This window comes from Mercurialis annua, linkage group LG2, assembly GCF_937616625.2.
Source record: "Mercurialis annua linkage group LG2, ddMerAnnu1.2, whole genome shotgun sequence".
Lineage (NCBI taxonomy): Eukaryota > Viridiplantae > Streptophyta > Magnoliopsida > Malpighiales > Euphorbiaceae > Mercurialis > Mercurialis annua.
The window spans coordinates 6385604-6399351 of NC_065571.1; the positions used below are offsets into that span (position 1 = coordinate 6385604).

General features: G+C 35.9%; 1 protein-coding gene across 1 annotated transcript; it reads left to right on the forward strand.

The window, feature by feature from the left end:
- Positions 1-1109: 1109 nt before the first annotated feature.
- LOC126667240 (NADPH-dependent aldehyde reductase 1, chloroplastic-like) lies at positions 1110-4065 on the forward strand. Its single transcript, XM_050360209.2, has 4 exons — positions 1110-1283; positions 2279-2655; positions 2936-3294; positions 3906-4065. The coding sequence occupies exons 1-4, from the start codon at positions 1158-1160 to the stop codon at positions 3926-3928; spliced, it is 885 nt and encodes a 294-aa protein (XP_050216166.1). The 5' UTR covers positions 1110-1157; the 3' UTR covers positions 3929-4065.
- Positions 4066-13748: the final 9683 nt, after the last annotated feature.

The window sequence follows — 13748 nt, forward strand, 5'->3', positions numbered from 1 at the left end:
AATATTTTACTCTAAGATTAATAGTGTAATGATGACTACTTACCAATAAAATGAGGAATAAGGGTGCTATGAAATACAAAGTGATAGTATAAGTACCTAATAATAATATGGTTTATCCATTTTGTATTAAATGAATTAGGGTTATAAAATATTTCCTCCGGCTTAAAAGGATAAGCAATTTGGATAAATATAGTTAAATCGGTTTATATCAATTTCTATTTTTAGTTTTTCTAATTTAATCCTTTGATATTTCTTTAAATATATAAATAGAAAATTAATAACTAAATTTTTGTTAGTACATTTTGAAAATAAATTGACTAGTCCAATTATTTTACATAAACATTAGAAATGATATTTATTTTATATTACTAGTGCAATCAATTTTATTTAAAGATACTATTAAAGATAACTAAACCTAGTTCACCACATAAAATTATGGACCATCCACTGAATGCATAACACATGGCGTAATTAAATGTTATATTCAATCAATAAAGAACATTAAATTCTAATTAAAATATCACTAATTAATATTATATTTATTAATTGGATATGACATTTAATTACGCCACGAATCATGCATTTAATGAATGAGTTTATAATTCTATGTGGTGGACCTAGTTCACACAAGTATTTCTCGAAAGAATGCTTGTGGAAGGAATTGAACTCATGACTTTAATAAAAATTATAAAATGATGCTCAATATTTATATAAATTATTTGATTTATAGTTCGTTGGTACTATTTATATATACTAGCGGCAAATAAGATGTTTGATTTTAAAATTATTTATTAAAAATAGGAAGTGACCTATACTTAATAATGCAAAAATAATACTTGTTCCAAGCTGCATATTATAAAGTGGGAACTCTGTACACTGCTATTCTTAACACGTTGGAGAGGAACTGGCAGTCGTGACGCAAAAGAATGAGTTCAAATTGAGTAATTATTGTTTCATACTCTTTTTAATTCAATCCTAACTCACAATTTTATTCCATTAAGACTCCAATCTTCTACGTACGTGGATCATGAACCATGCAGCAGTTTTTGCATCAATATAAATGAATCCATCTCTACTGATGAATTACACAATTCAAAAGTATCATTAATTTGCAATTGCAATATTTTTGGTGTAATTTTCAGTTTAGGGCGGAGGAAATGGCAACCGAACCTGGATACAGATTTCCACCGCAGAGTCAAGACAAGCAGCCAGGCAAAGAATATGTGATGCATCCTCATCCTCAGTTCATAAATCCTCATTATAAGCCCTCTAACAAGCTCCACGTAAATTCCTTTTCTTCTCTTAAGTTTAAGTACCAAAACAGTAGTACTAGTTTTTATACTTTGTTTCGAAATATTACTGTAATTTTAATTTTGTATCATTTTGATACCATTACTTTTATTTTTATTTCATATTTTTTTTGGATAATTATTTTTATTTCATATTAGTGTTTCCAACTATATTAAGCAACTTAAAGCAGACGTAGAAGCATGTAAATGAAACACCTCATCGATGAAATACTCAGTTTGGTTGCCCACATCAGCTTCAAATAAAAAAAAATGGTTGTATGGCCTTATTTGAAATAAAAAAGAAAATTGTAGTACTAAAATGATACAAATTGAAATTAGAAAACCATTTTGAAATAAGTTATAAGGAATTGGCACCATTTTGGCTATAACCCTAAATACTGCCTTTATTTTAATTATGAAAACTAAAGGTAAAAGTTAAAGTTATATTTTGCACAAACAATAAATATTGGGCAAAAATTCAACTCGGGCTCTAAATTTATAACTTAGGATCAAATATTTTATTTCAGCTATTATAATCATTTAAAGATAATATTTTATATTTTTAAATCAATTAAGAAAGATTTTTTTATTTCATGATCAATTAAAGATAAAGTTGGATCATTCTGATCATGAACTTGCTTATATTGTATAAATTTATACTTAATTCATCTAAAAACCTAGAATATCTTATCTTTATTAATCAAAATGACTGAAAGTGAATTTTATAACCCCGAGTCACAAATTTAAAGACCAAATTCACATTTTATTCAATAAGTATATTTAAATAGGACCATCAACAAATAACAAAATAGAAAAAAATTACAGAACACAAAAGAATTTGACAACTAATTTTCTATGTTCAAAGGGCAAAAAATATGAGTAATTCACTAAACTAAAATAAAAATTATTGGCAAATTACCAACAACCTTAAATGTAAATGTTGCAATGTGTGAATATTGTAGATTAATGGCATAATGTGAAAATGGCAGGGAAAAGTAGCTCTAGTGACAGGCGGTGACTCAGGAATAGGAAGAGCTGTAGCATATTTGTTTACAATAGAAGGTGCAGCTGTGGCATTTACTTATGTGAAAGGCCAGGAGGACAAAGACAAAGACCATATCCTCAACATTTTAAAGGAGGTGAAGACTGAAGGAGCAGAAGACCCTATTGCCATTCATACCGATGTCGGCTTCGAAGAAAATTGCAAGCAGGTTGTTCATCGGGTGATATGCGAATACGGGAAGATCGATATTCTGGTTAATAATGCTGCAGAACAAATCTTCACTCCTACAATTCAAGATATCACTCAGTGTAGGCTTGAAAGGGTGTTTAGAACCAACATCTTTTCTCATTTCTTCATGTCCAAGTAAGTAATGAACACCAGAATCTTAATTACAGAAGAGCAGAAATTTTGCCGAACTATATATTATAGTCTATCTAAAAATAATCTGATCTCTTTAAACATTTATAGTCTATTTAAAAGTAATGAAGAATGGTGATTTAATATGGAATAACACGTCGCTCGACATGCATATAGTTACAATAATGACATTAAATCAAGATTTTGATCTTAGTGTTACATGATCTCAGTCCACATTTCGGTAGTACTAATTCCTTTCATCGATCTTTCCGAATCAAACGCGCAGGTATGCATTACAGCATATGAAAGAAGGAAGCTGCATTATCAACACCACATCTCAGCTAGCCTATACTGGATATGCAGACTTGCTAGACTACAGTTCCACCAAAGGAGCCATAGTATCTTTTACTAGGAGTCTAGCCCTGAATCTCGTCCCCAAACGAATTCGTGTGAATGCGGTTGCGCCGGGTCCTGTGTGGACACCATTACAACCAGCATGTTTTCCTGCTGAGCAAATTGCAATATTCGGAAGTCAAGTGCCAATGGACAGAGCAGGACAGCCATTTGAGATTGCTCCTTCTTTTCTGTTTTTGGCTTGCAATGACTGTTCCTCTTATATCACTGGCCAAGTTGTGCATCCTAATGGTATGTGTTTCTCAAACCTTGTAGCAAATGAAAATATGAAATCCGAGGCAGAATTTTATTTTATTTTTCTATATGTAATTGTTCTAAATCTTATGCAATATCAATGATTCATGTTTTTGCGTTTGCTTAACTATACGTTTTTACGCTTCGCTTATCATCATTTTATTTTTATATTTTAAATATGATTTAACATTTATTTTTTCAACAACGCTCATGTCACCAATGAAAAATAATGTGACACCCAACTTTTTCATGTCATAATTACAGCCAGAATTATTATAGTAATTTCATGTTTTGAAAAAATAAAAATTATTTTATTAAAACATAAAAAATGATATGATGTTAATCGAAGTATAGAAAGCATATAATTTAGAAATCAAAAAATTAATCCGCAATATTAAGGAAACAAATATCACAAAATTTTAAATAGTATAATTGTATTTATTTTTATAAAAATTAGTCATTAATATGAATTTTTAAAATTTAGAAGTATTTTTATTTTCAAAGGCTGAAAGGTAATATTCTTTTTACCACTATTATTTTGCCAGATTTTTTTTTCTGCATGTATATTTGCTTACAAAATATGTGCTCTTCTTTGATATTGAGTGCAGGGGGTAAGATTGTCAATGCATAATTGTGCAAGTAGCCGTTTATTATCTGATAAAGGAATTTCTACATCAGATGCAATACAGTCGTGAATTTACCAGTTAATTTTAAACTATAGAATAAAGAAAGGTCATGAAGTGAATAAAAGTCTTTATTTGTAAAATACGCGCGTGTGTGTGTATATATATATATATATATATATATATATATATGTTTGTAAACTAGAATGTATATAAAAATTCTGTATTTATAAAAACTAATGTACATGTACGCAAATACATATATAAAAGTCAAACTATATCAGCAATTAGTTATTTTTACGTACTAAAAACTAAATTAGAGATAATTTAGCTACTTATTCTAATTAGTACTTTAATTACAATAGTGATTAATTAAATAACTAATTAGTTAATGATTATAAAACCTTTATTTAATAGTAAACTGAAAAGGATTATTCAGTAAATTTGCCTGTCCCTCCCCTCCCCGATTCGTGCTTTTATATATAGTACTAGCGTTTCGCTACGTGCTACGCACGTGAGCGACATTTACATGACCCATTATATATTTGATAATAAGTAAAATATAAAATGAGATATTTTAGTTGTTACTAAATTATTATGAATAATTCTTATTTACACGTGATATGTATGTAAGTGATAACTATATAACCCGTTGTATGATTTAGGTATTATTTATAATATCAAAAGACTTGCAAATTAAAATTAAAAGACTCATATAAGCTATATTTTTTTATAAGTACTAAATTTACATGACCCGTTATATGTCTTATATATTATTCAGCAATTAAATAAACTATTTTAGTTTTATTAATTATTATATTTTTTATTTAAATAAACTTATAGTACATGAGTGCTATTTGTATGACCCGTTATATATATATATGTATGTATATTCTTTATAAATAATTTTTATTTAAGTCAAAATCATTTTTTAATTATTTTTCCGTAATTAGATAAGTATATTGTTCACACGTTTTACTAAAATTAAACTCTTAATGAATTTACATTCTCTTATCGAAATTAAAAATCATGTTTAACTTTGTTATTATACCGTGTTAATAACTTATTTAAATAGATTAGATAAATAAAGTTTAATGAAAAGCGAATATGAGAATTTTTATTGATTTTATTTATTTGACCCATAATTAACAATAATTTATTATTTTTAAACACAATTAATCTTCATTAAAGATTATATTTTAAAATTATTTAAATAATAATAAATAAATTATATCATTTTTTTCTATATTAGCTTAAATGATATCTTTCACCTTATTTGTATATCTAAACACAATTTTTTTTTTGGCAGCGATGCATCCTTTTTTGTAGTTTTAATGTTCACCAATATCCTTGAAAAATTAATATGATATTCAATTTTCAAAGATTTTTTTTTCCCAATGAATGCGTAACAGCTTCATTAAAAGTGATAACGACTACAAGAGTCTCATTTCCAACCACGCTATTTGGGCTAGAGGGTTGATACAAAAAGCCATATCTCTGAGGGCTTTTTTGGCTAGCGAATGAGCCACCCAGTTACAATTGCGATAAGCAAAAATAAAACTACTGCATGCAAATTTCAAGTTTAGAACCCTACAGTCCTGAACAATTAACCCTGCGTCTAACTGAATATCCGAATTGGAGTTCATGGCGTCAATAACGATCTTGGAATCCCCTTCAAAAACAGGTTTAGGGATATTCAGTCTGTCTGCAAGCAAAATAGCTTCACGCAGAGCCAGCGCTTCTGCCGTTAGTGGACTATTAACATTATTGAAGAACTTTGCATGGGAGTGAAGAACCCTTCCCTGATGATTACGGATCACACAAGCTCCCACTCCTGAATTACTGCCGGCGTGGAAAGACGCATCAAAATTAACCTTCAAAACTCCATCAGGTGGGGGTTCCCACTGCTGCCTATCTCTCCTAGCTGACAAGGGCGAATTGGATACCGACGAAGCCGAGTAGTGGTGAACTGTTTCAGCGCAGGATGAAGCAAAGGCATTAGCTGCTTGGAGGATGTCCGGAGGACTGCAATCTTCATTGTTGAAAATTAAGTTGTTCCTGGCACGCCAAAGTGACCAGAAGATCCATACTATCTTGGTTAAGGTGTTTGACCTTTCCACAGCATCAGGGACAGTGTTCACTATTTTATTCCAAACCTCACTTATTGATAACGTTTCGTCAGTAATAGTAAAAAGGAATAACCCAGATCCCAGCCAAGTAGCTTCCGCAAAGGGACAAGAAAGCAACATATGAGGTGTAGTCTCAGACATGTTGCAACGAGGACAGAGCTTTGAGGCCATAGCAATTCTGGAGTTGAGACGTGCATTGGAGGGCAACCCATCGTTTAGAGCTTTCCACGCAAAACACTTAATATTTGGAGGGACATGAAGCTTCCATAACTCGGCCCAGGCAACACTGTGGGATCGATGCCTAACTCCGGTAGAGAGAGGTTTGAAGGACAGATGGTACGCTGATTTCACCGTGAATTGTCCATTCTTTGAGAAATGCCAGATCCTTCTATCCTCTTGGTTAGTAATACTGATGGGAATATTAAGAACTGTTTGAGCTACCTCGGGTTGAAAGTAACGGTTGACAAGTTCAGAGTTCCATTCACTGTTGTTATTGCACATCAAATCTGAGACCAGCTGAATATTAGGGGGCAAGGTTGTAGATATTGAAGCAGTGAAATCAGGTTGGTCAGGTACCCATCTATCATTGGAAATAGAAATCGTCTTCCCATTCCTAACCTGCCATCGAACCCCTTTATCCAGTATTTTCCGCCCTTGCAGAATGCTCCTCCAAGCCCACGAGCTGTTAGAATGCATATTCGCTTCCATAAAATCACAATGAGGGAAGTACTTACCCTTAAAGACTCTACTAATGAGCGACCCTGGTTGAGAGATGAAGCGCCAACCCTGTTTCGCCAAAAGGGCCATATTGAAGTGTTCAAGGTCCCGAAACCCAAGTCCTCCGTTTTCCTTAGGTAGACACATGTGACGCCAAGAGACCCAATGCAATTTATTTTCCTGTTTTTTCCTCCCCCACCAGAAATTGGAAATTAAAGAATTTATTTCCTTGTGGATGCCTTTTGGTAGCAAGAAGCATGACATCGAAAAGACCGGTACTGCCGTGGCGACGCTCTTAATCAAGACCTCCCTACCTCCATAAGAGAGAAGACTCCCTTGCCAATTTGAAAGTTTCTGCCTAATACGCCAACTAATCTCCTTGAAAGTATCTGACTTCGATTTGCTGACTAAGTTCGGCAGGCCCAGGTACTTGTCATGGCCTCCCATACTGTGGACCCGTAGAAGAGCAGCAAGGGCGTCCCTCAGTGGCATCGGCGTGTTGCGACTAAAGAATAAGGAGGATTTATTCAAATTGATTTCTTGACCCGAAGCCTGGCAGTAGAGGTTGAGGATGGAGTTAATGTGGCCAGCTTGGTTGAGATCAGCCTTAAAGAACAACAAAGAGTCATCCGCGAACAATAGGTGGGTAATGCTCGGACTCCTTCGTGAAATTCTGACTCCGGATATCCAATTATTTCTTTCGGCCTGAACTAGTAAAGAAGAGAAACTTTCAGCACATATCAAGAAGAGGAAAGGAGAGAGTGGGTCACCTTGTCGAATACCCCTTGTCGGCTTAAGAAAGCCATGTGAAGTACCGTTAAGATTGAGCGAATAAGTAACCGAGGTGATACACATCATTATCCATTTTATCCACTTGTGGTGAAAACCCATTTTCCGGAGAGTTCGCTTGACAAAAACCCATTCAATACGTTCATAGGCCTTACTCATATCAAGTTTAAGTGCTAATTCAAACTTAGAGATCCCTCGTCTAGTTTTAAGATGGTGAGTAACTTCGTGAGCCACAAGAATATTATCTGCTATGTTCCGTCCTTTGACGAATGCACTCTGATGTTCACTTATAATTGAGCACATGAAAGGTTGTAACCTAGCCGTAAGAATGCTTGAGATGATCTTATAAAAGACCGGGCAAAGGCTAATAGGGCGAAGATCCGACATAGTCCTAGGAGCATTTACCTTAGGAATAAGAGTAATGGTGGTGTGGTTCAGGGCTCTCGGTAGCTGGGTACCATCAAAAAATTCTCTGACTGCAGCACACAAGTTTCTCTTAACGGACTCCCAATTATCTTGGTAAAAAAGACCTGTCAAACCGTCTTGGCCCGGTGCTTTGGATGGATGAATCGCAAACACAGCCCTCCTTATTTCCTCATCGTTGACCGCTCTTGTGAGGCTATGGTTCATGGCTTCAGTGACTCGACGCTGAATGCCAGTAAGGGCTGCTGTGATCCCCATCGGGTGAGTGCTAGAGTAGATACTTCTGAAATGCTCCAAAGCTATCTCCACAATACCATTATCATCAGAGACCAGATTCCCATCCCTGTTTTGCAGCTGTGAAATCTGGTTGCTTCGCCTTCTTTGAACAACTCTAGAATGGAAAAAAGACGTATTGCGGTCCCCCCATTTAAGCCAATCGATTCTGGATTTTTGTTGCCAAAATTGCTCCTCTCTAACATGCTCAACAGAGAGCCGAGCCTCTAGTTCCTTAATGTCTGTGGCATGTTGGTCAAAACCCAGGCGGTGCAGGTTGCAGATTTGGGATTCCAACTCAGTGATATTCTTTCGGGCATTAAACTTCTTGTTCCTAGACCAAGAGAACAACCGAGAGCGACATGCTTTAATATTGTGAGCCACTGTTTGGAGTTTATTCAGACCCCCATTAGTAACAACGTCTAAAGGATCCAGTGTGGCCCAGGCTTCGGAAACAATCAGCTTCGATTCCGGATTTTTGGCCCACCTCTGATCGAACACAAACCTGGGTCTACCTCTGCGTGTCTTGGGAGAAGAATCAAGGAGAATCGGCCGATGATCAGAGCCGAGCTCCTCCAAATGTGTGACGCTACCGGCAGGATATTGAGCAAGCCAGTCCTGTGAAACTAAAAATCTATCCAGTCGCAACTGAATGTTAGAGGAACCCTCCCGCCTGTTATTCCACGTAAATGGGTGACCTTTGAAACCGATGTCTAACAAATTGGAGTCGCACATGAAATTACGAAGGATATTCAGACGGTGAATAGCATGAGGAGCGCCACCTTGTTTTTCACTTAAACAGGAAATACAGTTAAAGTCCCCTCCTAACACTACACAACCAGAGAGAGTAGAAATATAGTTTTGCAATTCACAGACTTGTGTCTCACGGAGGGAATAATCAAAGCTTAAGTAGATTCCAATAAAGTGCCATACGATATTGTCACCAACATTCACAAAAGTACAATGAAAATAAAAAGTGTTCCGAAGAACTACATTAACAGTAAAACTAGGACTCCAAGCTATAGCTAAACCACCCGATGTCCCAATCGGGTCCAAAATATCAAAATGCCTAAACCCAGCCTTTCGGAGAAACTGTTGGACTAGCGAGCATCTGTTTTTTGTTTCTGAGATGAAGAGTACATCTAGGGAATGGGATCTCATTATCCCTTTAAGATTGTGGAGTGTCAAGGGATTCCCCACACCCTGACAATTCCACACCAAAAGTCTCATTTATCCCTCTGGGGGCCATTGAGGCTGGCACCCTCCACCTTTGGATTTTCTGGGATAGAGCAAAGCTTCTTAGTCTGATTACCAATCTCATCATCTCTGTCTCTCTTGGCAGCAGTGGTAGTGTGGACCGACTCCAATGTAGTTCTCTGGCTAGGGGTTGCTGCTAGAGGTTGTCGCTGCCGGGCTTGTGCTTTTAGGCGATGTCGTGAAAACCTTGGATTGACTGGAAGAGGTTGGTTAATAATACTAGCAACCACATCCAAGGTATCTGAGAGAGAGTCAACCTCCTTTCTGAGAGGGGTGGCAGCCAGGTCAACGATAGTCTGAAGTTCAGATATAGGGTGGGATAAGAGGATGGTATCTTGGCTGAGGTTTAAATCTGTGAAGGCTTCTGAGATAGCAACATTGATGGGGTTGGGGAGTGTAGAGGGAGAGATATAATCAGGGATATTGCTGTCAAGTGTGCATAGAGGATTAATGGAGATTGGATTAGCCTTGGGCTTGGGTAGAAACATGTGGAGAAGCCCCAGTTCCTCTAAGGTGCCAGAACTGCAGAGGATACCATTAGATGACCCACTAGCAAGGCCAGGGGCCTCAGAGAAAATTGCTGGATCCAAGGTCCATTTGTCATAGGTAGTTGGGTTTTTAATAGTGAGCTCGGGAAGGTGGGCTGGGGTTCCACGGGCTCGGCCTTTAAGAGAGTTAGGGCTTTTAGAGTTGTCGTGGGTTGAGATAGGAGGGGTCCCCAAGGCTGAGCTGGAGTGCTGAGAAGTAGGGGAGAGAATGTTGGGTTTAACGGTACAAACCTTTGTCTTTCCCATGTTGTAGGGGCTAGAAGTCTGGTTTATCTTGTCAGGTTGACTGGCTTCCTCGTACCCAACAAAAGCTGCTGCTTTCCCCTTATCTTCTGTAGGGGCGGCTCTGACAGGCACATTTTCAACCCATTGGTTAATCATCGGACCTAAGTTTCTCCGTGCAGCTGTTAACCCTGCAGATTGTCCTTGGGGACAGTTTGGCTTCAGAACCACCACCGTTGCCGGTCCTCTGATGACCGCTCCCACACGCATCCATGCTCCAAAGTCCGGTACACCTGGCTCCGGTTCAGGGACCGGATTAGGACAGCAGAGGGCAAAATGCCCAAGACAACCACATTTGAAACAGATGTCTGGCATACGCTCATACTGGAAATGGATCCATTTCTTTTCCCCCTCACGGACGTCAACGAAAAAACCTTTGCGAAATGCTTTGCTGACATTAACTAGGACTTTGATACGTAAGGTGCCACTCACCTCATCGTTCCTTTCCTCCCCCGGACCTGGCAGAAGATGTTCCACAAAGAGGCCACCTATGGTTCCAGCATTATACTTGTTAATCTGGTATGCAGGGAGACCTACCGCATGGACCCAAAAGGGTGAGAGGGTGAAGTCCACCTCCTCCAGGGCAGCGTCATCTGGCCATTTCTGAAGTACAAGGAGGTTGTTACTGAGACACCAGGGTCTTCCATTCCAGGCTCTGTCCAGGTCCTCCGCATGATTGAAAGTGAAAATGAAGACGTTGGAGCGTTCTTTCCTGACAGTGAGTCCATGTCTCGCTTTCCATGATCTAATAAGAGCCTCAGTAATGCTAGATGGGAAGAACATTTTAGTTCCCCAAAATTTCCCTGTGAGGACCAGTCGGTTGCCCTCATTTCCTCGGACAAGTTGTAGCGTTGGTTCAGAAACTTGTAGTTGGGCGGTGTGTAAGGTAAGGGTATTAATATTGTCCTGATGCTCATTTATGGTGGTGTTAGGTAAGGACATGATGTGGAGTAATAAGGAAAGAAGAAGTTGGTAGTAAGAGTAATTGCAGAGAAATAAATGAACTTGGGATAGGAGGAAGAAGAGATGAGCCGGTGTGGTAGTGAACAACATGGTAGCACCTCATATAAAGGAGTGGCTAGGGTTTTAGAGTTAAGAAACAGGCAAAGGACCGGTCGGAACAGTGCTGGGATGGCAGGGATAAACAGTAGATAAGGTGAGGTGAGGAAGCAACCGTCACGTCGGAGATGATCGCCAGAGGGGGTGAACCAAGGAAGCGGGCTAAAACCCTAGAGAGAATTATTATAGTTCTGTCTTTCCAATTTTCAAAGATTATTATATGTACAGTAGACTAAAAACAAACTTGATATGAAAAGTTTTAATCGGTCCTTTTTTGTATAGTACTATGATAATGATAATGATAATTAAACATTTATACAATTGTTTTTTCATAATGTTTATATTGCAACTGCTCTAGAAAAATCGGCTCCGCATGTTGCTCTTCTAATTAAATAAGATTACAAAAACGGATTGAAAACATGAAGGAATAAGATCACAAAAACGGATTAAACGTTTACAAATGTGACGAAACAAATCCAAACATTTCACATTTTTAGCGATTTAAGCCAAATGTTTACAAAGGTTATAAAACAAAATCAAATGTTTCACCTTTTTAGCGATTTAAGCAAAATGTTTACAAACGTTAGAAAACAAAACCAAACGTTTCCCCTTTTTAGCGATTTAAGCCAAACGTTTACAAACGTTAAGACACAAATTAAAACTTTTCCCCTTTTTTGAAAATTAAACCAAACGTTTACTACCGCTACGAAAAAAATCGAAATGTTTCGCCTTTTTAGCGATTTAAGGCAAACGTTTAAAATGTTACGAAGCAAATGCAAACGTTTCACCTATTTAGCGATTTAAGCCAAATTTTTACAAATGTTACGAAGCAAATGCAAACGTTTCACCTATTTAGCGATTTAAGCCAAATTTTTACAAATGTTACGAAAGAAATCCAAACGTTTTACCTTTTTAGCGATTTAAGTCAAATGTTTACTTTATATTGTTAAATTGAACTCTAATACTTCTAATAGTTTTTTAAGGGGTTAATTGCAAATTAATACACGAACTTTACCCTAATTTGCAATTACAACACAAACTTTGAAACTTGGCAATTTAATACACCAACTTTTATTTTTTTGGCAAATTAATACACCGACCAATCATACAACAACACGTGGCTGTATATGACAATGTCCACGTTAATGTTTTTCCAGTTCGGTGTATCAATTCGCCAAAAAATGAAAATCGGTGTACCAATTTGCCAAGTTTTAAAGTTCGTGTTGTAATTGCAAATTGGGATAAAGTTTGTGTATTAATTTGCAATTAATCCTTTTTAAGGGATAATCATTAGCCATAGTTAGAGTCCTTTGCAACATAAAATTGATATTTATTGAAACGGGGAACCGTGGGTGAATTACTTATATTTGTACTCTTGTAACATTCTACTTAAACAATGATTCTTTTTCTCTTTATTATCCAAATATTTGTGCCCCATAATTTTAAGCCTTTCATCACTATATATTTATATTATTGTATTTAGATTAAACTCTTATTTACTTATTTTTTTAATTATAAATTATACCCTTAATAAAACCTAATATCGTAATTTTGTCTGTCCCCCCCCCCCCCTTCACATTTATAGTATTGTTATAGATAGATAGATAGATATATTCTGCTGCACTTTATTTCACTATGGTCGAATTTGAGTTTGAAATTTTCGAATTCTCCTTAGAATAGTAGTGGAAGAGATTAAGTTGGTAGTTTAATTTATAATAATTGCACATTACTAAAAAGTAGCTACTTTTTAGTAAATATCTAATTTAATTATAGTCAATTAGCAAATTACTAAAACACCTAAATTAACTAATAAATTAGAAAGATCTATTAGGTAAAAGTGCCTGCCCCCCCCCCACCACAATCCGTGTTTTTATATACTAGTTTCTCGCCACGTGCTACGCACGAGAGCTATATTAATATGACCCGTTATTTATTATATATTTATATTTCTTTGTTTTAGTAATATATTATACATTATTTTTTATATTTTATTAGAATTTGTTTTTGATATACAAAATCAAAATTACAATCTTATGCTGAGTTAAATAATTTTGTTAGAATGTTGGGGCTAATTTAGTTGCTTATCTATACTATATATAAAAGTACGGATGGGGGGGGGGGGGACAGGCAAATTTACTGAATAATCCTTTTCAGTTTACTATTAAATAAAGATTTTATAGTCATTAACTAATTAATTATTTAATTAATTACTATTGTAATTAAAGTTCTAATTAGAATAGGTAGCTAAATTATCTCCAATTTAGTTTTTAGTATATAAAAAATAACTAATTAATTATATATAATTAATTATATTTAATTAAAAATATATTATTATTATTAGAATAGAGTCC